General features: G+C 38.5%; 2 protein-coding genes across 5 annotated transcripts; both read left to right on the forward strand.

The window, feature by feature from the left end:
* Positions 1–67: 67 nt before the first annotated feature.
* Positions 68–7072, forward strand: fan1 (FANCD2 and FANCI associated nuclease 1). 4 transcript variants are annotated; one of them, XM_043216923.1, is made up of 15 exons: positions 69–207; positions 333–392; positions 517–1816; positions 2290–2430; positions 2531–2729; positions 3247–3480; positions 3835–3966; positions 4043–4151; positions 4270–4389; positions 4480–4644; positions 4990–5158; positions 5448–5551; positions 5855–5863; positions 6312–6440; positions 6591–7072. In XM_043216923.1, exons 3-15 carry the CDS (start codon positions 622–624, stop codon positions 6726–6728), a joined length of 2844 nt encoding a protein of 947 aa, XP_043072858.1. In that variant the 5' UTR covers positions 69–207; positions 333–392; positions 517–621; the 3' UTR covers positions 6729–7072. The 4 variants fall into 4 exon arrangements, with proteins under 4 accessions (XP_043072860.1, XP_043072858.1, XP_043072856.1 ...); XM_043216921.1 differs by having other exon boundaries at positions 70–207; positions 5669–5863; positions 6591–7071; XM_043216922.1 differs by having other exon boundaries at positions 70–207; positions 333–1816; positions 5669–5863; positions 6591–7071.
* A 1416-nt stretch (positions 7073–8488) lies between these two features.
* Positions 8489–22815, forward strand: mbtps1 (membrane-bound transcription factor peptidase, site 1). The gene is made up of 23 exons (XM_043265028.1): positions 8489–8636; positions 10603–11117; positions 12548–12805; positions 14818–15036; positions 15135–15245; positions 15408–15517; positions 15790–15906; positions 16092–16159; positions 16243–16345; positions 16832–16983; positions 17948–18109; positions 18372–18516; positions 18632–18820; positions 19048–19220; positions 19377–19492; positions 19591–19747; positions 20475–20599; positions 20703–20780; positions 20903–21043; positions 21194–21325; positions 21597–21723; positions 21849–21979; positions 22114–22815. Exons 2-23 carry the CDS (start codon positions 10898–10900, stop codon positions 22323–22325), a joined length of 3246 nt encoding a protein of 1081 aa, XP_043120963.1. The 5' UTR covers positions 8489–8636; positions 10603–10897; the 3' UTR covers positions 22326–22815.
* Positions 22816–23543: the final 728 nt, after the last annotated feature.

Consider the following 23543-nt stretch of genomic DNA (forward strand, 5'->3'; position numbering starts at 1 on the left):
CGATATTTAATTAGTTTACAGTCAGTCATTTGAAAGCCACGTCTTTTTTAAACGTAACTTGATGTGCAACGTTATACCGGAGAAAATACAACGAAAAGTGTTCAAATATAACTGAAATATAGCTGACTTTTATTTTGAAAAGAAAGAAATATCATGGCGCCATGTATTCCTGAGACTAGCTTCACGTTTAATCTCGGCGCCAGAAAGGTATGTACAGTTATCAGAAGCTTTATGTATAATGATATAAACGTATATATTATGTATGGTCTAATATTTATTTGACAGTATTGTTTTGTTTCATATTATACCATTTTTTATTTTATTTTTTTTAGTGGCGTGATTAATGCAGTCTATTGCAGAGGGACTCTATTGTCGGTCTTGCAGAGACTGAAGTAAGGGATATATTAAATCAGTTGTAAATATTAGCCAAAGATATAATCAAGCCAGATTTATTTTACTTAATTAGGCCAATGTCTGTTGAATTTCCTCTCCCACTGAGTATTTTATGTACTTCAGGTTAAGAAACAAATATGCAGCCTGCTTCCCACCTGCTTCAGCATGACACTCCATTCCAGGTTGTGTAACGTTAGCTGATTTATGGAACAAAATATATAAACAGTTATGGAGTCTCAGATGGGCAAAGGCAGCTCATCTAACAGAGGCCGAGTCAGGAGACTCTCGGTGACAAAGAAAAAGAGCCAAAAGGTCAGTGCAATCAAAGAGGGAACAAGCAGTGGAAGTGGGGTTGCTTCCATAACTTCATTTTTCAGGAATACACCACCGTGTAAATTGGCATGCCCTCTGTGTGGCAAACTTGTGCCTCGTTACAAAATTAATGAACATATAGACTCTCAGTGTCAGAATTTTCTTGGAGAGGTTAATGACGATGCACTGGCTATCAGTGACGACAAGGAGGGGGAAATACCCAAAATATCCTCTAATGGTGCATCTGGAAATGATGGGGAAGAGGAAAACCCAGGAGAGAATGCAAGTCCATATTTTAAAAAGAACTGTGTGATGAGGCTGTGTGATGAAGATTCATCTGAAACAAATTTACAGGCTAAGCCAGTTAAAACAGTCGGTCTCGGAAGTTTGTCCTCTAAACTGTCTAGAAGAGCACTTAGACTTTCAGATGAATCAGAGATGGATCACACTCATGTCTCTGGAAAAGAAGAGGCTCTTGATGCAGAACTGAGCAGTTCACAGAAGGAAAATTTCATGAAGAGTTCAACTTTTAAACCTAAAGCTGGTGATGTGGATACAAATAACACATTCCCTACAGAACAAGCTGCTTCAAACAAACCTCAAGTGAAAAACATAGAGAAAACTATAGCGGTTCTTGCAGAATCGAGCAGCAGCTCTGACGTTCAGTCATTGAAATCTTCTTCCTCATCCAGGGTATTAAAGAGGAAATCGGGCGAATTGCCTAAAAATGACACACACACTACAGAAACCTCCATCGCACGTAAGAAAAGTAGATATTTCCAAAGTAAAACCGGAAACGGACATGAAACAAATTTCAAGTCCGATCAGAATGAGGCCTCGTCTGATGCCGTTTCATTACCAGACAGTCAAATCAAAAGCAAGAGCACAAAAAAGGACATTGAGAGGAAGCCTGATGCTGCACCAGCCAATGAGCCCAAAGCGTTTGGCATAGAGAAAGTCAGCGAGGGATCGGAGCATCAGCACACCAGGCTGCCGTATTACCTGCAGAACTTTCGGACTGTCCTTGAGGCGGTGTTGGAGAATGAGGATGATAGGATGCTTTTCAATGAGGAAGACTTCTCAACCATTCACACTTTTCAGCAGCTCTCAGGTAGAGAAACTACTGTTAAGCCAATGTTATAGTTATGCATAATGCTATAGTTTCCCCCCAAAGTGGAAATTTTGTCATCATTTACTCACCCCCATACCATTCCAAACCTTTATAAGGTTCTTAATTATGTTGAACACAAAAGAAGATATTTTGAAGAACAGTTGTTGGTTACCATTCCATAGCAGAGAAAGAAATACTAGTGAAGTCAATGGAGGTCAAAGGAACTTATACAGGTTTGGAACTACATGAGGATGAGTAAATGATTTTTGAGGCGAAAATATTAATTTTTTAGGCAGCACAACTGTTTTTATTTATAATAATCACGCTCCTTAAGCATAAAAACAGTATATTAAAATAATTTCTGAAGGCCATGTTTTGTGTTTGTAATAGCTGCTTAAAATTCAGCTTTGCCCTTCTTTTAAATGGCAGCGTATGTTTGTACTAATGTAGACCAATCTCTCTCTTTCCTTTAGTACCTGGTCAGAAGCTTTGTGTCCGTCTATTTCAAAGGAAGCTGAAATGGCTTCAGGTCAGTAAGCTGGAGTACACAGAGATCGGCTCAGACCTCAGACCTGTCATTCAAGAGCTGGTCACATGTGGCTTCTTACAAACGGGTTAGTGACCTGATTTTGTCAACATTTTAAAAACCATAAGCTGTAGTTAAGTACCAGGCAACATATTTATTTACAGTTCATGGCTTCTTCCCTGTGACAGAATCTGAGCTTCGTGATATTCGAGAAGTTTTGGATCTGCTGCCTGCACCGGAGCTTAGAAACCTGGCCAAAACATTTCACCTTGGCCGTGGAGGGAATGGGACTCAGAAACAGCAGTTGGTGGAGGGGCTACTCCAGCTGGGAAAACAACGATCCCTCTTCGTCAGTCAAAACAACACGGCTGCTGTCATTCTCAAGAGGTGAGATGTGTAAAATAGACAGACATAACCCAGGAGAGGGATGTTGGGCAGAGATTTGCATTTGTTCAAGATGAACAGGAGCTGTTAATGTCGTAGGTGTAAAATGTCAAGAGGTGACACTGACGTACAGAATACAGTTGAAATGTTAGAGGTCAATGTTCTTTTGTCCAGCAAAGATGCAAATTGATCAAAAGTGATATTAAAGATTTGTGATTCTAAATGTTTCTATTTCAAATCAACTTTTCATCTGTGTTGTTCATCAAATAATGCTGAAAAGTGATCACAGTTTTCAAAAAAATAGTAAGCAGCAACTGTTTTTAATATTTATAATAATAAGAAACATTTCTTGAACACCAAATCAGACTAAAGATCATGTGACCCGGAAGATTGGAGTAAAATATATTTATATTTAAAAACTTTGAGAATATTTGACAGTATTACTTTTTTTTATTACTTTTTATTTTATTTTCTGTTGTGAGTAATGTGTGTTTAAACCTGTGTGTGTGTGTGTTTTCAGGGCCAAGCAGGCAGCAGGTTCCTGTGTGCGTCTGTGCCGCGGGCCGCGTGCTGTGTTCTCCCGTGTCCTGCTCCTGTTCTCCCTCACAGACACTTTAGAGGAGGAGGAGATGGCCGCTGGAGGTCAGGGCCAGCTATACACCATTCTGCTTGTCAACTCTGGTCGGCTAGCTTTCCCAGAGTACACAGTAAATCGCTCGACCAGACTGTTTGAGGACCGGGATGACCTCATCAGGTCAGTTTTATGTATTTTTTTCATGATCAAACATTATCAAGTGACAAAAGGTGTATAGATAAACAAAAACATAATTTCACTTCAAACGCAGAAAAAAAATCCTATATGTGTGTTTTTACGACTATTAAGGTTGTTTGAGAGTGTTATTATTTTCATGACATTTACGTGAATTATATACAATGATTAAAAAATGCAAAACATTTCTGTGAAAACTAAAAGTAGGTCAAACTGTAGAAAGTATGTAAATATTTTAAATATTAATTTAAAGATCATTTCTAATATAATAATGAGATCTTACATTATTGTCTCTCTTATTATTCCAAAATTAGACTCTGTAAATATTCTTCTGTACAGGTATGAAACAGCAATGCGCACGCTGCAGGAAGTGATTGCTGCGATGCAGACAGGCAGCTGGGAGGATGCCCATGCCCTCTATGCTACAGCAAAGGCCACCTGGCAGGAGATGAAAGAAACCAGTGACCTAAGGTTCAAAAAATAAAATGCGTCTTTCGTTTAATTGGTTTGCTGTTGTTAGATGGATTGAGTTTCAGTATGTGTGCAGTCGTCAGGAGCAACTGCCGGTTTTTCTGCGCTGTTTCACTGTGGGCTGGACCTACACTCGGATACTGTCTCGAGGAGTTGAGATTTCACAAAGACTTCGGCGCTACGAGGTGGGTGAATATACAAACCCTGGAAAAACTTAATGAAGTTAATGATGCTATTGTAAACGCTTTGTCCTGTATGTATCGATTGTACATGAGTTTGATCAATTATTTATCTTCGATGTAGGATGCTGTGGAGGAGCTCAGGACTCTACTGTCCCAGTCAGTGTATTGTGTGGACAGTAGGGGGCGCTGGTGGGACAGACTTGCTCTCAATCTCCAACAACACCTTAAAAAACACGAGCAGGTACCTCTTTTTGATTAGATGCTACTTTTGTGTGGGATACACGAGCATTCTTCCACAGCATTGATTGGTTTTGACACCTTTTTTATCAAGGCCATTTGTGCTATCCGGGATGGACTGAACGACCCTCTGGTTCGAACAGGCCACAAATTGTCACTTCATCAGCGAGCTTCCCGAATGAAGGAATCTGCCAGCTTGAAGAAATACCGTCTGCTGCTCCGAGATCTGCCCGCAGTGCACGTACAGGATGTCACTCATGTGAGGGCTCAGTCCGACACAGGGGCCATTGTAGTACAGTGTTATTCTATGCATATTATTTTGTGGTCGAGTTAATGTATTGGAAAATGTGGAAAGTTTTTGGAAAGATGTACAGCATTATATTATATAAATACTATTGTAATATTTAGTCTTTTTTTGCTATTTGTATTTATTTACATTTTAATGTTAGTATTAAGAATTGTGCTTTTTCATAGCTTTTTTGTCTTTTTATCATTTAATGTCTTATTCAGTTTTTCACGTTTTTTATTAAATTGTTTTATTAATGCTTTTAGTTAACAGTAACAAAACAGTTAACAAGACTTTAACAGGAGTGTTTACAAACAGGTGACGATTCGAGGCCAGCTCTTTCCTCATGAGGGTGGTATGGGCAAATCAGTGTTCCTCAGAGCAGCCAATGAGGACGAAGGATCCACAGAGGGACGGGGGACTATGGTCATGTGTTCTGTTGAGGAACTGGCTATGGAACACTACAGAACACTTGGTTTTGATCAAGGTCTGGCATCAGATTGTGCACCGTTATATAAAACAATTGTTTTGGAGAAAATTGAGGAATCGTTCGCTCAGTGAATCAAACTGGCAATGAATACATTTCGAAAAGATCTGAATCAAACAAACAATTTTTAAACATTGCTACTTATATCATGTACAGATTTTCAGTGAAAACTTACAATTGTTTCCAAAACTGATTTATTACTTCAAAAAAACTTAAATAGAGGATGAATCGTACACAAACGCGTCAATTCTACTGTGCCTTTTTATGCTAATATTTATGTTTCTGAAAGGTATTCATGGGGAAGGCTCTACATTTTCCACTCTTTTTGGACTCCTCATGTGGGACCTCGTCTTTATCGACGGGGTTCCTGATGTCTTCCGAAACCCCTACCAGGTACACAATAATTAAGAAATAAATGCTGTGCGCTTCACACTGTTTAGGGTTATGCTTTATTGTCAGGGCACGCCGCTTCTACACGTCAGTGATCAATGACTGCCTGCCCTTTTCCAGACTTGTCCTCTGGATTTGCACACTGATTGTTTCTATGGTAACCGGCGGGAAGCCATCAAGGCTCGTGCTGAGATGTTGCACAAGGCGTCTGCCGAGACGCTGCAGGAGCTGCTCGCTGATGTGTGGAAGGCACAGGAGGGGAGAGTGTGTGCTCTGATAAACTGGGAGCGTTTCTCCTCTCTTCAGCAGGCACAGGTAATCAGAGACGATATATGGCAAGTCCATTCACATGGTGTCCATCTTGGTAATTGCTTTACCCATTTGCAAATATTACTTTACAGTGACACACTTCAAAATAGCACAATTCAGACAACTATATTATTGTAAATCAGCTAAAATATTTTAAAACTGTCTAGCTAATGTGCATCTGTGCATCCGTTTAGAGTGGAAAAACAGCCTATTTAAAACTGTTTTTTTTCTTCTTAGTTCTTTCATTTTTCTACTAGTGGTCCGTCTTCTCCTCAGAGTGTCTTTAACACCAGTAGTTAAAATGCACATTCATTAAATGGCATATTTTAGAATTTAACATTTTCATAGTTTTGTTTCATATGTTGTTATTAGAAATATATAATTGACTTTACCATGTATCCCAGATTATGTTCACAACCATGGTGTAATTGTTGTTTTCTGCATCCGATTTTAGAGTCTAGTGGCTTGTTTGGGAGGCCACTTCCTGAGTGGTGTGGTCCTCAGAATGGCAAAGGACTACAGGCATTGCAGAGGAGGGCTTCCAGATCTAGTAGTCTGGAGCACATCCAACAAGAAGTACAAGGTGAGTCAGAGATGCTGCTTGCTGGCTAGGAACGCATTTAACTTTTGACTGTGTGACTTATTTTAGTGTTTTAATAAAATTGTAATTTAAGAAACAATAGAAATACTGGATCTATAAAGAAGGGGCTTGTTTTAATTTGTGTTCTTCTAGCTGGTGGAAGTGAAGGGTCCTAATGACCGTCTGTCCCAGAAGCAACAGATATGGCTGGATGAGCTGCATAAGCTTGGGGCCGATGTAGAAGTTTGTCATGTCACTGCCATCGGAGCGCGAGGGGCTCAACGGGAGTGAGGCTGCTGTCACACTGAGACTCGTGCATGGATGGCTCAACAAACGGGCAAAGTGTTTGGAAAAACACAGGACGGAGTTAATGATGGTATTAAAACCTCTGCTTGGCACTAACCTGGTGTTGTAAGAAAAGAGTATTAATACGCACTGTAAAGGATTTATTCTCTTGATCTGAATCAAAACACTGTTAAATTACCTCATGGCAATAACTGTTTTATATTTGTGTGCTTATTGTAAAGTGACAATATATTACTTGTTTTTAAAAATAAGACTTTTTACATTTCTGGAGGAAATCATTTAAAGAAGTTAAATAAAAATATCAAAAGGTAAAGGTGTTTTGTCTGTTTAAATAATATTAATAATAAATGCTTAAATATTTATAACATAAGCAGATAATCTTGCTGCTTGCAAAAAGGTATTCCATCTATTGTCTACAGTTTCTATTATTGTGTACTCTTAGAAATACTGCATGACCACATTCCATGACTGAAATTGCATGTCACGCATATCTTTCATGTTTGACAGCCGGAACAAAGCTAATAAATCATGCTTTCCAGTTTAACCTTTAAACATTCTGCAGTTTGCACATCATGCTACTGTAAAGTACATGAATTAGATAAGTTGACAAGGACAGTTACCAAGATATACACCAGGTATTTGCAAACAGGTGACGATTCGAGGCCAGCTCTTTCCTCATGAGGGTGGTATGGGCAAATCAGTGTTCCTCAGAGCAGCCAATGAGGACGAAGGATCCACGGAGGGACGGGGGACTATGGTCATGTGTTCTGTGCAGATAAAAGAATCTCAGTTGTTACAACACTTTATCTCTTCCTTAATGCCGATTAACTCTTAAGTTTGATAACTATAGATACCAGTAGCAATAGTTAATGTCCAAACTGGGTCATTAGATGAAAAAAAAAAACATTCTGAAAGTAACTGCAATGATATTCTTTGTTGAAATATTATAGTTATTGTCTGGAGTGCATGGGTCTTTAGCCGGTCACTCAAGAAATGTCTTTTGTCTGCTTGTTACAAACCAATATTTATGTCAGTGTTTAGTGTTTAGTGTTTATTGCATTCTTATTTTTATTTCAAAGGAAGTGCAGTAATAATCTGGAAACATTAAAACTGTATCTATAAAAGTATTTACATTGTTTCAGCTGCTACCTCTGATGATTGTGTGGACACTTATCATAAATGGATGATTATGAATAGGATTTTGAACTGAGAGACTTGACAGCTACAACTTCATATATATATATATATATATATATATATATATATATATATATATATATATATATATATATATATATATATATATATATACTATTATTTCACCGCCAGCAAAGCCAGACTTGATTACCAAATAGACCTAGTGAACACCAAATTAGACCAGTAAAATCATACTAAAACCATACTAAATTATCCATTATCTAGAACTGGTAAACCCTTTTCCTAACTGTATTCCGCTTGTAATCTTCCCGTTGACACCCATGATGCGATGAAATATGACTGAATTCTTCAGCTCACACATGAATGATATTTACTGGTCCACTCGTTAAAACATTTTGTGTGAGGGGAAAGCGATGCGTGCATCTTTAACAACACGCTTGCTTCTAAAGCACGTTATTATATTATCGCAATAACCAATCGAATGGAAGCTTAAAGGTTTAAACGTTTTCCATTGGCTGAACGCTTATCCCTCCCGCGTCGAAACGTGACGCAGCGCATGATAATTGGTTACTGCTTGTTGTGTTTAACACCAGTTTCTCACGTTACAGTTTACAGCTTTCGCCATTAGCTTGTGTACAGTTCTAATATGTACTAAAGCCGAAATATTAAATATTTTAGACGACATATTCCGGGAATTAATAGTTTTCTCCACCATAATTGTACATTCCGCACATTGTAAGTATAATATGGGGTGCTTGGGGAACTGTTATGGTCATGCTTTGCTCAGCTAGCTGTTAGCTTATAGCAGGAAGGTGGCGAGACCACATGTTTGTCTGTTCTAGCGAAAAAACATCAACATTGAAGCTTTTTTTAGATCAAGGGAATAGCAAATAACGTGACATTCTGGCATGCTGCTTTGCGCCGCGTTTGTGTGATTGATGGTTTAGCTAGCAAGACTGCTAGTGTTATTGTCATTAGCTTGTGTGCAATGTATTGTTAAATGTGAGACATAAAATAATTTCAGATCTGTCCATCAGACAAAGTGCATTGATCTGTACCGCACCGAATCAGTCCATCTAAACACTGACCTCAAAGATCACATCCAACTTTAGCATTGCATCTAATACACAATGCTGTCAGTGTCGATGTAAAGGCTTTGTTCCAAAAGCTATTTCAATTGCTGTTTTTATATATGTATATGCATGTGTATATATATATAAGAACATTACCAGAAGAATATTATCACTGCTATGGCTTCTGTAGTTTGTTAAATAACCAATGCATTTTTCTTAAGAAAATAATGGCTTTAGCAGGCCTTTTTTCTAATACTTTTGCACTGTTAGCCCACTGTCTGGATTAAGTAAATGCTGTTCTTTTGCTTGTTAAAAAAATTATAGTGGCTTTAGTTTTTTTTTTCACGCCCTGTAAAACTTCAAAAGAAAATAAGTCAAATTGGGTATTTGTTTTTGGGTGAACAATTACTTCAGATCCTACATCCTAGATTGTTTCTCCACAAACAGACTCGAAGTAAACAAAGGTTTTGTGAAGATCTCATTCTCTGTATTTTTGGTTGCGTTTAAAGTGTATTAAATAGATGTAGCAACCAAATTTTTATCATATGAACCATTTAAGTTGTCATAGAGATATGGCTGTTACGCTCTAAAATGGAGATAAATTACCTCAACAAGCAATCAACAACAATTCAATCAGTTTACAGTAGACAAAGTGAAGTTAGTTTTTACATTTTGTTTTAAAAGAAATTCACTCTGACGTACAAGAAAAGAATATCACAACTTCTGGTTCACGACAACTTTAAAAACCTTTTTATTTCTTGTCTTGTTGACACAAGTCAGTGCTTATATCTTTACAATCATTTTACAGCCTTGCACCCGTTCTGTGTGTGTCTGTGACTAGGGAGGAGGATGGTCTTGTCTGTAGTAAGGAACCATATGGTGTGCATATTGGGGGCTTACGGATGTCCTACGTATGTAAAGCTGAGTTGCATAACATCTCAGCCCATCTTAGTTAAACCCACCCCTAGGCATTCACAGCCTGGAGTTAGTATGGAATTAAGCCTCTGGATGTGTGCCTGTGGGTGGGGGACCATGTTTTGAAGAAAATGCCTCTTACATTATAAGGCCGACACTTTGTGGTGGATTGTAGGCGTAAGACCTGATGATCATGTTCCCCAGCATAGTTTGAGATTCTAGATCTAAACATCTGCTCAAAAATAAAATTTTCAGCCTAATAAATAGTCCTTGGTCTGTTGTATGCCTAGACTTTTGATCAAAAGTTTGGGGTCAGTAAGGCCTTTTTTCATGTCTTTTATGTTTATCAGCGTTGCGTTGATCGACCTCACAGTTACAATTTAAGCAACTCTTTTCTCTTTGTATATTGTTTTAGAATGTAATTTTATTTCTGTGGCAAAGCTGAACTTATAGCTGTCATTTACTTCAGTCATCAGTGTTACGTGGTTTTCCAGAAATCAATCTAATATGTTGATTTGCTGCTCATTTCTTATTATCAAAGTTGAAGATGTTTATTCTGCTTAGTTTTATGAAACTGTGAGAGATTTATAATTAGAAAGTAAAGAAAAATGTATAAATGTCTTTACTGTTACTGTTGATAAATTGAATACATCCAGTAAAAGTATGTTTTTCCTCAACTAGCTAAACAGAATTATGGTCTTCTCTGTCTGCAGAAAACATAAAAACCCCTTGGTTACTGAGAGGAAGCCCAGCACCCGATGAACACCCCTCCTGATCCACAGTAGACTACTTTTTTGTGAAGATGGCCCCCCTCCTCCTCCTCCTCCTCCGACTGCCACACTGATCACCTCCACTGAACCACAAACACACAATGGAGAGAAAACGCAGAAAGAAATGAAAACTCAAGCCATGTGTTATTCAGGCTTCTCTGCATTCTGGACTTAAACTATTTCAAAACTGCAAATACCCATTCATGTTTGTTAGCTTTGAGGACACATGTATCTTTAAATGGGCAATGACCAGAAACGGACCGCAGGTACAATGATTGTACGGCTGTGCTTGCTTGTGGCCTTTTTAAGGGGTCAACTGCCCCTGGTGGGTACAGAGAAAGATAGCGGGCCGTTCTCAACACCCTTTCCTTCTCTAAATGCTGAAGCCCAGCACTTAAGCCCAAACTGCTCACATCTCACACTAAAACTGGACTTTTCTACCAAAGTGGTCAAGCATGGTAAGTAATGGCATTCTTGTAAATGAATAATGTTGTCTTGTGTTTTAGTAGAATTCATTTGGCTTATAATTAGCCAGTGGTTTACAGTTTAAGTGTTTTGACTGTCTAGATAACACTAAATTCCTCGTTGACTACAACATGTTCAGACATTGTGTTTTAGTATGTCATTTAGTGGCGTAATTTACTTTTTAGTGTTGATAATGACATTTTATTGCACTGAAATCAGCTATCAACCCGTTTATGGAGTTTATTGAGGATTTAAAGCAGCTGTTGCCCTTCATTTTGTAATTTAGGGCAGGATGAAACGTGAGTGTTTCAGGTCAAACAGCGCTGGTGTAATGTACGCCACTGTGATGCAGCTCTCTGTCCATTCATTGGCTGGATTGTGCCCTCTGCTCTGTGTGTGTGTGTGTGTGTGTTTGCTGGCTGCTGGCCCAGGCTGTTGGCAATACATTCCTAAGACTTAATCTGAGTCCAGCGTTGTTTTCACAGGGCGCACATTTCACTAGTTGGGTGTGGTGTGGATGTGGGTATACAAGACCAGAACGTAACACGTTATTTATAGTGGCCTGATTGCTGCTCTATGAATGCACCCTTTGTGCCATCTTCTAATGTTTAATTCATTGCCACTTCCCTCTCAGCTATGAATTGTGGCAAAGAGATTTTATGTAGCAATAGTTCAAGTTTTAATTGTTTTAATAATTTTTTTTATTTTATAGTTTTATGTTCTGTAGCTGTAAACGTACTGCACAAAACCAGTTCAGTTGAGTTTGGGTATTATTTTCTTTTGCCTCACGGGATCAGGGATGATTGCATGCTTCCCATTCATGTTGGTATCTTGTCTATTTAAATTAGCTTCTTACAAATAATAGATAAATGTTTAAATGAGTGGATATGCAACTTTAAATGTCAATAGTTATAGAAGAAAGTGAGATTTTAATTTTTGAATTACAGTCATTAAAAAATTTAAATGTGGATGAGTTGTTCAAATGTATGCCAACTTTTATTATTATTATTATTATTATTATTATTATTATTATTATTTCCTTTTGTTTCTTTCTGCTGTCTCTAATGCCACTGAACTTGTTGGTTTTGTAAGTTGCGTCAAGGATGGCCATGTTCAAGGTATACTGATAGTCTCTCCGTTCAGGTTTGTTGAGCAAAGAAAAAAAAAAAACTGGGTGTTCCTCCATACCCACCCTGTCCTACAGTTCTACTCCATAGACGTTATTTCTGTTAATGTCTCTATTGTGGTTGTTGATGCAAGATTGAATTCATTTGAATGATGACTTGACGTCTCGGTTTGTCTCTGTTTGGGCCCAATGCCCAAGTGAAAGCCTTGCTGAAGTTGCATTCCTCAGTAAATACAAGTTCAGTTTTTCTGTGAGATTTTACTATGTCTTTTTGTTCTCTCTCTTTGTCTTTTCTAGAATACATTGTTGCATTTAATGGATACTTCACAGCCAAAGCACGCAGTGATTTCATCAGCAGTGCCCTGCGAGATGTGGATGGGGTGAACTGGCGCATTGTACGGCGGGACAATCCTGCCAGCGATTACCCCAGTGACTTTGAAGTGGTGGAGATCCGGCAGGATGCCCGCAGCAGCCTGCTCACCCTGCAGGACCACCCCTACATCAAACGAGTGACTCCCCAACGCATGGTCCTCCGCAGCCTCAAACTGACTGACTGTAAGCACTACTTTACTCTTATAACAATGAAGACACATAGATCATGAGCATAATACTGTCATATGCCTTACTGTAATGTACTAAAACTTAGTACATAGAATTATATTTATGAATCAAAGCCTGCAGTTCTGTGAAATGGGTTACTTGCAGTTTTCTCTCTTTGGGCTGACTGCAGGAAGGAAAGTCGTCAGTAGGGGGTGAACCAAATAAGAGGTGTATATTTACTGCATGGGGGGCAGGAAATGGTTTTCCAAGTGTTGTGTTTGAGGTGAAAATGTTCTATCTTTGCACAGTGAGTTCCAGACCATTACAATAAAAAAAGAAATCGCACCTCTGCTGTCAAGTGCGGAGACTCTGAGACTCAAGGAGAGTGATGGGTCTTTATCAGCACCACTCTTGTATAATAACAGAAGGACTTCCTCTGTAATCATGTCTTCCTTTATCAGCATCCTAAACAAGCTACACGGCTGCTGTATAATGCTTTTCTGATGTTTGTTCAGTTTAATTTACCAGTTGGTCCTTTTGAATCATTAAAAAGATAATTTTTTTTATAATTACTTTCATAATTCATATCCCTATGTCTGCATTTGTGATCAGAGAAACAACAATGACAACCCTTACCCTTCACTGCTCAAAACTCATGTTTGAATAGCAAGTAGCAGGTTATTTTAATAAAAAAATTAACTAACTTATTTCAAGGTTGTGAGTCAGAAGCACCAGACTGTCGTTGCAGAAGTAGAATGGTTCCATGTTATAGCTTCTGTGCATAGACTGCTTTGTCAGATGTTAGGAATCCGTTCTTCATAAATGTGCAAAACACTAATATTTTAATTAGATATCACTGGTTGTACTCATTGAGGAGTTTCAGATTCATTATTATGTGATGTTCAGTTTCTCCCATCAATTGCACATTTTCACAATATAGCTAAATGTATTTTTGCAGACAGCACCTCTCTGGAATAATTCTCAAGGATCTGCTTATCAGTCTGGCTCCACCAGTCTGTACCCACACACGCGAGTGTGTCTCACTCTTCAACCTCACTTTCAGTCTATACATAGCACAGCTTGAAGAAAGAAACTCAGCTAATAGCAGTTAATGATGTATTTTTGTTCTTATTACTGAAACCAAAGTGCCTCCAAGAATAACCCCTGGTCACAGTTTGAGAGCATATATGCAAGTAATTATCATTTAAATGATGTTGGGTCAGCTCTAGAAGAGCACGAGTGGGGGATTGAAATGTAATATAATTACAGTATATGCGCTAGTCTAGTCTGTATAGCTTTAGGGGGAATTAATGAGCAGTAATCAGCCAGAGAGGAAGACTGACATGTCAGAGCTGGTTGAAGTGGTTGGCCTGCTTAAACTGCTACGATTCCTCTCCAAGTGCTACACCTGCACTTTACAAGAGGGTTTTTTTACACCACAACTCTTTGTAAAAGTATCACTACACTACTCCTTTTGGGGGGGAAGTGTAAATATTCCTGAAAGCACAGGCTACCCATCTCTGGTTTGGCCAGAAGTTATTCAGAGAGCCAATAAAAATGCTAATGAAGATAGATCTTGTGTGTAGATTACTTGTGTGTGTGTGTGTGTGTGTGTGTGTGTGTGTGTGTGTGTGTTAGGTTGGTGATAGATTTAGAGCCATTTTTTTTTTTTAAGTTTGAGTCAATGGTACAGAGAACAGAGTGCTCTTGAGTTATGAGAAATAGATATGTGCCCTTATGAAGCGAGTAAAAATGCAGATTAAATGGGGGAACGGGCCCTGAAAGACAGATAAATCACATTATAGTTTAAGAAAAATATTGGACATTATTTGAAGTGAGCATTTGTTTTTAATAATTCTCCTCCTAAGGCCTGGGTGACATTATGGTGTAATATAGGGTATGGCAGAAGTGGTTCTTCTCAGCCAGTAGAGGTTCTTTTATACGGCTTATAACACAGTATATCAGTGGCACAAATAAAATGAGCAAATTGGATTAAATATATAATTCTCATTCCTTTGCTCTTTTAGCGGGCACTGATGGGGCGCCCCCATGCAATGACACACGCTGGGTGCAGAAGTGGCAGTCGTGGCAGTCATCAAGGCCCCTCAGAAGAACCAGTCTTTCTCTAAGCTCTGGATTCTGGCATGCTACAGGAAGACACTCCAGTCGCCGTCTCCTACGGGCCATCCCCAGACATGTCGCCCAGATACTGCAAGCAGATGTGCTCTGGCAGATGGGACACACTGGTATGTGTTAAAGAATGGGCTATTGTAATCGATGTTCTACTGTTGTTGGAGATCAGGTTTGCGTTGAAGCTTGTGTTCCTGTTTGTGTTAAATTGCAGGCTCTGGGGTAAAGGTAGCAGTATTTGACACTGGGCTCAGTGAGAAGCACCCTCACTTTAAGAATGTTAAAGAAAGAACCAACTGGACCAATGAGAAAACACTGGATGATGGTGAGACATAAAACAATGCCATGAAACGGGGTTTAAACATATATATATATATATTATACTTAATCAGTGATTATTGCGTTCTGAGTGAAGTTGACTGAAACAGCCCAGATGACAAGCATTAATCATTCTTTTATCTGTGTCTGTCTTGCATTCTTTCTTCAGGGTTGGGCCATGGTACCTTTGTTGCTGGGGTTATTGCCAGCATGAGGGAGTGCCAGGGATTCGCTCCTGATTCTGAGCTTCATATCTTCAGGGTTTTTACTAATAACCAGGTAGCACACAACACTCAAATTCTTAATCCTATACAAACACCTTTTAAAAAATCCATTTATACTTTTATTATACATTTATACATTTGTACAATTCGATCACATTGTAAAACTGTTTTTAATTTGTAATACTACTCCACAATGCTATGATTTATTATTGTATTAAAGCAAGTAAATATAAGAAAATAAAAGCCTTATAATGAGCATTGTAACTGTCCTTGTCCTTTTTGTATATTACATATTTTTTTATGTTGTACTTTTTCGTCTTTTCTTAGGTGTCCTACACATCCTGGTTCTTAGATGCCTTTAACTATGCTATCCTGAAAAAGATAGACGTCTTAAATCTCAGTATAGGGGGACCAGACTTTATGGACCATCCATTTGTTGACAAGGTATGGACAAATTAAGCTCTAATTTATTCATTCAGCGGGTGCTATTGTCCAAAGCAAACTACAAATGAGAAATATCTCAAGCAACAAGGCAACCATTTTTAATAAAGGTGCCATGTGTTTTAGCCATTACATTAAAAGTTTATGTTCTCTGAAATGTAGTGCTCAACTCTTTTGTGTTTAACAAGGTTTGGGAGCTTACAGCCAACAAGGTGATTATGGTATCTGCTATTGGCAATGATGGCCCACTCTATGGGTAAGAAAATAGTTTGTGGCCAATATTCCCAACATATCTGTTGATAATTCTATTGATTAGATTTTTTTTTCTTTGTCTTCCAGAACTCTGAACAATCCAGCAGATCAGATGGATGTTATTGGTGTTGGAGGGATTGATTTTGAGGACAACATTGCCAGGTTCTCATCCCGAGGAATGACAACTTGGGTGCGTTCTGTGTTTTTGGTGACATCACATTACTGCATGTTTCCTGTGCAGCTGCCTAAAGAGGCCAGTTAGAACATGTCTGTGCATTTTGATTGACATAAAAAAAAAGGACAGAAAGACACCACCTGCTACACAAATCCTTGCCCCCACTCTTTAGGAATGGAAATAAATCGAACATATGCACATGCAGTTCAAAAGATTCAGTAAAAACTCTGTTGCACCTTTTGAAGTGGTTCAAAGAATTACAGCTTCGTAGATTTACAATAAAGGCGCATCTAAATGAAAGTCCTTGAGGTATAACATTAAAGAAATGCATTCTCCAGTTAAAGAACTGGGTGGTATTGTTGGCCATGTATGACTGCTGAATTTTGACTCTATCTCCACCGAGACATCAAATGTAACGTGTAGCTCATCACAATATCTGTCAGTCTGTCTTGTCAGCTCAGTTTAATCATTGTTTTGCTTTCTGTGCTGTCTGTGGATCAGGAGCTGCCAGGTGGCTATGGCAGAGTGAAGCCTGACATTGTGACGTACGGCTCTGGTGTGCGCGGCTCAGGATTGAAGGAGGGCTGTCGTTCTCTTTCTGGCACCAGTGTTGCATCACCTGTAGTGGCCGGGGCTGTCACATTACTGGCTAGGTGAGTCAGATGAACAAAAATAGTATGAAAATGACAAATTTCCCAAAGTGCTTTGCGTTAACATTCGTAAACTTGTTCTGATTATTATCCAATTTATTTATATATATATATATATATATATATATATATATATATATATATATATATATATATATATATATATATATATATATATATATCTGGAGCCAATATGCTCACTAAGTGTTTGAAACATTTCTTATTATCTTAATATTTTTGTGAAGAGTAAGAAATTTGTTTTTGATTCTTTGAATAGAAAGTCCAAAATAACAGCATTTATTGGAAATAAAAGTTATTTGTAACCGTGTAAATGTCTTCATTAATTTCCTTGTTAAATAGAACGACTAATTTTAATAATGTAAGATGTGGACATTTTTATATCCATATTTGTTGCTATGAATATATCAATCACACACAACTGATATGAAGTAGAACTAAATGAATTGGTCCCCAAAACCTATAATTTTATTCATTTTATTCATATTTTTCCCCCCTTTTGTTCTTGTGAGAGAAAAATAAATTAAATTGCTATTGCAACAAAAGAAAAACAATAAACAAATGAGATGACAGAATCAACCTTATTTTTCCACAGGAAATTGAATGGCATAGTTATTTTTTTTTTTACTGTCTTAGCTTTTGTTGTATATTTGATGTACTCTCAGACTGTGATAAGCTAACCTGATTTTTCAGCATTTCCAATTTATATGGTTTTCATTTCACCTCCTTCAGTTCGCTTCCTTTGTCTTTCATATATATTGCTCTCATTTGTATTAGTCTCTCATAGGTGCTTGACCCCATCTGCCTCTTTGCTTTATGGCATCTGAGTCACCATGCGCCAGTGTTTCTTTCAAGTCTGTTTTCCGGTCCTGCGGTTGCACTGAAATGATACCCTATCAGCCCCCATCCATTTAACTGAACCGTGTTTATTTGTCTTTCGTCTTTCCAGCACTGTGTTGAACAGAGAGTTGGTGAACCCGGCCAGTATGAAGCAGGCCCTGATCGCTTCAGCGCGCAGGCTGCCAGGCGTCAACATGTTTGAGCAGGGCCATGGCAAACTCGATTTACTCAGAGCCTACCAGATCCTTAACAGCTACAAACCACAAGCCAGGCATGTCTCTTGCATACGCACAAATGTAGTGTTCTGCTCTTTGACTAGCATTCTGCTCACATATGCTCACATTATCTTATTCATGTATGCTGAATTTATCCATTTAAAATGTAGCCAGCATCTGTATTGCATGCTCATTAACATTTAATTATGTTCCAGCCTGATTATAGAGTAGATTTGACCTGGTTCATTATCTTGCACTGGCTACAAGTGAGGTCATCTTCCTCTAATGCATTTCTCATGGTGTGATTGTTTTGTTTAGCCTGAGTCCGAGCTACATAGATCTGACTGAGTGCCCATACATGTGGCCCTACTGTTCTCAGCCTATTTACTATGGTGGCATGCCCACAATTGTCAACGTGACAATTCTTAATGGCATGGGTGTGACTGGAAGGATTGTGGACAAGGTAGGCTATAAGAAATACTCAGTTGAAAATACAATGTAATGTATATAATAAGGTTAAATGTATAGCATTTTCCATGGTCCATGCGAAGAAGCTCAATCTTGTTTTAAATCTGCAGCCCATCTGGCAACCCTACCTTCCTCAGAACGGGGATTATGTGGATGTGGCGGTGTCTTACTCACCAGTACTCTGGCCCTGGGCCGGATACCTGGCTGTTTCCATATCTGTGGCCAAGAAAGCTGCATCATGGGAAGGCATTGCTCAGGGTCATGTCATGGTTACGGTGGCCTCACCAGCAGAGAATGATGTGAGTAACAGTACTGCGCCTGATATCTCCAGTAAGGGGATCATTTTAAAGGGCTTAAATCATAAATTAATTTTATTGGTTAATGACCACTACTTTATTGGTTTATTACAATTCTAAGAGTTTCTCAGAAGGCTCTCAGACTACGTAGAAATCGGCTTTCAGTTTGGCTGTAGTGTATTTTGAGATTGTGACATGCTGTGGTTTGTTTTTCGTGTGCTTGCATCCAGTCAGCAATAGGTGGTGAGATGACATCTACAGTGAAGTTACCAGTAAAGGTAAAGATTGTCCCCACTCCTCCACGTAGTAAGAGGATTCTGTGGGATCAGTACCACAACCTACGTTACCCGCCTGGCTACTTCCCTCGAGACAACCTGCGCATGAAGAACGATCCGCTTGACTGGTGCGCCTCGACCACCCAAAACAATCCCTATTCAATCAGTTGTTAGAGAATGCATAGCAATGTAAAAACAGTCTGTAGAGGGCAGCATTTCATAGCTGGTTTCTGAAAAATTTTCTCTAGGTGTCTATACGATGATGTTTCTCTCTTGTTTTGAAGGAATGGTGATCATATTCACACTAACTTCAGAGACATGTATCAGCACCTTCGCAGCATGGGCTACTTTGTCGAAGTCTTGGGTGCACCAATCACATGTTTTGATGCCAGTCAGTACGGTAGGTTTTTTTTGGGGCATTCTGTCTTAAAGATGAATTAGTTTTGTGGTGTAAGCAGTGATGGAAATCAACTGTCATCTGTCTCTGCGTGTTTATAGGGACCCTGCTGATGGTAGACAGTGAGGAAGAGTATTTTCCAGAGGAAATCACCAAGTTGAGGAGAGACATAGATAATGGCCTGTCTCTCATCATCTTCAGTGACTGGTATAACACATCAGTCATGAGAAAAGTGAAGTTCTATGATGAGAACACTAGGTACTGAGAACATCACGGTAGAACGTAATCTTTTGTCACTGTCTCTGTCTTTTAATAGATGATTTATCAGTCCAATGAACTCTGTGTATGTCTGGGTAAATGTTCCGTTTAGTAGTATAGGGCCATTAATAAGAATGCTTTTTCTTTTGAATGTTTAAAGAAAACGGTTATAAAACCATATTACATGTAATAATCATGCATTTCTAGGTCATAGGAAATGTTTCATTTAATATTTTACTTTATTCATTTTACTTAAATCTTTTGCAAATTTTTTAGGTTTGGATAAAAATGTCAGATTTCAGTTGCTTTCAGTTGCTCAGACTGTTTAGACACCCCGGTATAAGGCAAAAAAACCCCATTTGCACAGGAAGTTAGAGTTTCAGTAGACAATTTGTGTCAAGACTGCCTCGCTAATTACTTTATTAACTGTGATTTCACCTGACATTTTTATTTCAGTAATGTTTGTCTAATTTTCCAATTACCATCTGCTTTTTCTGTCCTAATTTAAAGTGTGCTTCCCATTAGGGCATTTAAGTGCTCTAATTCAAAACTAATGTCATATTGGGGGATTGAAATTGTGTGGGTTCTATTATTGGCACTGACAAATACCACTTTTAAATGGGGCTCTTAGTAAAATATCCAATTCAGGACAAACATGTTGTGTGTGTGTGTGTTTATTTTTAATTAAATAAAACCAAATTGTGAAAGGTGCGTTACACATTTGCAGGCAATGGTGGATGCCGGACACAGGGGGCGCTAACGTGCCAGCCTTGAATGACCTGATCTCAGTGTGGGGAATGGCCTTCAGTGACGGTCTGTATGAGGGAGACTTCACAATGGCAGATCATGACAGTAAGATTATAAATTGGATTTCTGATAAATACATGATCTTTTGCAGACTATTTTAATAGAGAAAAATATATTTCAATAATGTACCATGTCTTTTTGCTTTAAGTGTATTATGCCTCGGGGTGCAGCATTGCTCGATTTCCTGAGGATGGGATTGTCATCGCTCAGACCTTAAAAGATCAAGGTACGTGACATTTACTGTGATCGCACACCTCACTTCACTGCTCTATCCATGGAGACCAGCTAAAAGCTCCCTTGTTTTCTTAATCCTCCTGTTATTGTTATCTGACATCCTCAAATTTCTAGGTCTGGAGGTCTTGAAACAAGAGACAGCGGTGGTGGAAAATGTGCCTGTGCTTGGACTGTACCAAACACCCTCTGAGGGGGGTGGCCGTATAGCACTCTACGGGGACTCCAACTGCATTGATGACAGTCATAGACAGAAAGGTAATGGCCATTTGTGTATATAAGCTCATAATTTGAGAAAACTCTGAGAGAAAGTCAGAAAGATATATAGAAAGATTTAAAGACTAGCACCAGTAAATATACATTTTGGATGTTAATTCGGTGTGTTTTGGGTTGTCTTCTCCATTTTAGACTGTTTTTGGCTTCTGGATGCTCTGCTGCAGTACACTTCGTATAGCATGACCCCACCCAGCCTCACCCACTCTAAAAACAGGGTGGTGCCCCCTACAGGCACAGACAAGCCATTACCACAGAGATTGGAAGGTAATATATATATTTTTTTTCCTTTGCTGTATTTATAGTGAGCTTAATTCAAATGCATTTTCAGTTCAGACGTATACATACTTTGAATTTTTTTTTATAATGTAATTTTTTTTTTTTTTTTCACAATGTTTTTAATTGGAATTATTTTTCAGTTCCATTCTTTTTTTTTTTTTAATTCATTTAATATTTGAATTTCTGTTTCATGCATTTAGTTTAAATTTAAAAGTTTTCAGATTTTGATTTATTCTTATGATGATTATTATTTTGGTAGGTAATCACCTCTACCGTTACTCCAAAGTGCTGGAGGCTCATCTGGGTGACCCTAAGCCTCGTCCTCTACCTGCATGCCCTCATCTGTCTTGGGCTAAACCCCAGCCACTTAATGAGACTGCTCCTAGGTCAGTACACATGAGACTGCTGCTATTCTGAACTACTGCACTGTCAGTGGAAACAAATCTAAATTTGGATGTGTTGTCTTTTAATATCGACATCTGACAATGTTTGTGGACATTTTTCTTTCCAGCAATCTGTGGAAGCACCAGAAGCTACTGTCAGTGGACATGGACAAGGTTGTTTTGCCGAATGTGAGACCATATCGGCCTCAGGTTCGACCCCTGTCTCCTGGAGAAAGTGGAGCCTGGGACATCCCTGGAGGTAAGGAAGGAAATTTAGCTGCATGTTTAGCAAATAATCAACTGGTTGTCAACCACCAAAAGCGCTATGGTGCTTTTTTTTTTTTTTTAAATGGAGCCAATGCATTGCAGTCATCCATGTTTATGTTTCCTTAGGAATAATGCCCGGCCGTTATAATCAAGAGGTGGGCCAAACCATCCCAATGTTTGCCTTTCTTGGTGCCATGGTTGTTCTTTCCTTCTTTGTGGTCCAATTGACAAAGGCCAAGAGCAAACCCAAGCGCAGAAAACCCAGAGTGAAACGGCCGCTTTACCTTCAACAACAGCAGCAACAAACCCCTCACTCAGGCAAAAACCCCACCGTATGATCCGTCACATACCGCATCTGGACAAAGTAACAGGGAGCAGTTTTCCCTGCAGTGCGTGTGATGCCGTAACCCATTGATAATGAATTTGAAGGGCTGTGTCTGTACCTTCTTGAGATGAACCAGCCACCTGCGCCCAGATTGAGGGCCTTGTTTGGACATCAGTGTTTCCTCTCTTGTCTTTATTCAACACTTGCCTTTCAATTTAGTGACCAAATGGAGGAATGTTTCCTTTTTAATTTATTGATGAGAAATTGACTATTGACCCTTGCTTTGTATGTCAAATTAGACAACAGAAACCAGCCATTCAGTTTCCTTGATCAACATATTGGACTTGTTTCCACATGTCCTAATTTTTGTATTCAGTCAGACTGTGTTTTTATAAAACGGTTGTTTGCTTACATCCTTTGTAAATAGCCATCATGTTTTCACTGTGGTTGGTGTGAAATTATCAATGTTTTAAATATATCTTATCCGATATAAAGCAAGAAAACCTGCCTCTGTCTTTTGTAATAAATCTTAGATGACAGTTTTTATGTAACCATTACAATTGAGGAAAAAAGAGCCGTTTTTTTTATCCAAGGGATGATTCTGATAAACAACCATAAGTACATTGAACAGTACTGTTTACTTTTGCCACTTTCAATGATGGATGAACCTGTTTGTACTTTGTTTGCATAAAATGCATGTGCATAGGATGGATGAAGCTGTCATTGTTTGACTGTGGCCCACTAGTTTTAGTGGCACACTAGAGTGTTTTTATGCTCAGAAGAAAAATATTGCTTCATGACATTTATTTTGAGGGTGTGTTGTAGGTATTAACATCTTTAATTTAGCTATAATTAAATGTGCATTCTTTATTTCAAATATATAATGTTCATTTCTGTGATTCAGAATTTTTAACATTGTTATTCCAAACTAGTTCTAATACGCTGATTTAGTGCTCAGGAATCATTTCTTATCAGTGTTGTAGAAAAATGGATTAATGCTGTCATTTGCAGTTACAGTGTATGTGTATAAATAATATATATTTGTTCTATATAATAGGCTATCTTTTAATATTGAATATTGGCAATTATTGTCACTGCTGAAAGGTGAAGAATACAACAAATCGAATCTCCTGAGATAAAATGCATTCTTCAGACTATCCTACATAGCCTCCCAATAATTGAATGCTGGTGTAGATGGGCAGGAGAAACGCGCCTCTTCCTCCTCATTCTA

The sequence above is a fragment of the Puntigrus tetrazona genome, chromosome 18 (genome assembly GCF_018831695.1).
Source record: "Puntigrus tetrazona isolate hp1 chromosome 18, ASM1883169v1, whole genome shotgun sequence".
Lineage (NCBI taxonomy): Eukaryota > Metazoa > Chordata > Actinopteri > Cypriniformes > Cyprinidae > Puntigrus > Puntigrus tetrazona.

Coding starts and splice junctions, on each gene's coding strand:
- mbtps1 (XM_043265028.1), top strand. CDS start 10,898: ATGGGCAATGACCAGAAACGGACCGCAGGTACAATGATTGTACGGCTG. Junction 16,160..16,242: donor AATGATGGCCCACTCTATGG/GTAAGAAAATAG, acceptor TTTGTCTTCCAG/AACTCTGAACAATCCAGCAG. Junction 19,748..20,474: donor TTCTATGATGAGAACACTAG/GTACTGAGAACA, acceptor ACACATTTGCAG/GCAATGGTGGATGCCGGACA.
- fan1 (XM_043216922.1), top strand. CDS start 622: ATGGAGTCTCAGATGGGCAAAGGCAGCTCATCTAACAGAGGCCGAGTC. Junction 4,645..4,989: donor ACGTACAGGATGTCACTCAT/GTGAGGGCTCAG, acceptor GTTTACAAACAG/GTGACGATTCGAGGCCAGCT. Junction 5,864..6,311: donor CCTCTCTTCAGCAGGCACAG/GTAATCAGAGAC, acceptor ATCCGATTTTAG/AGTCTAGTGGCTTGTTTGGG.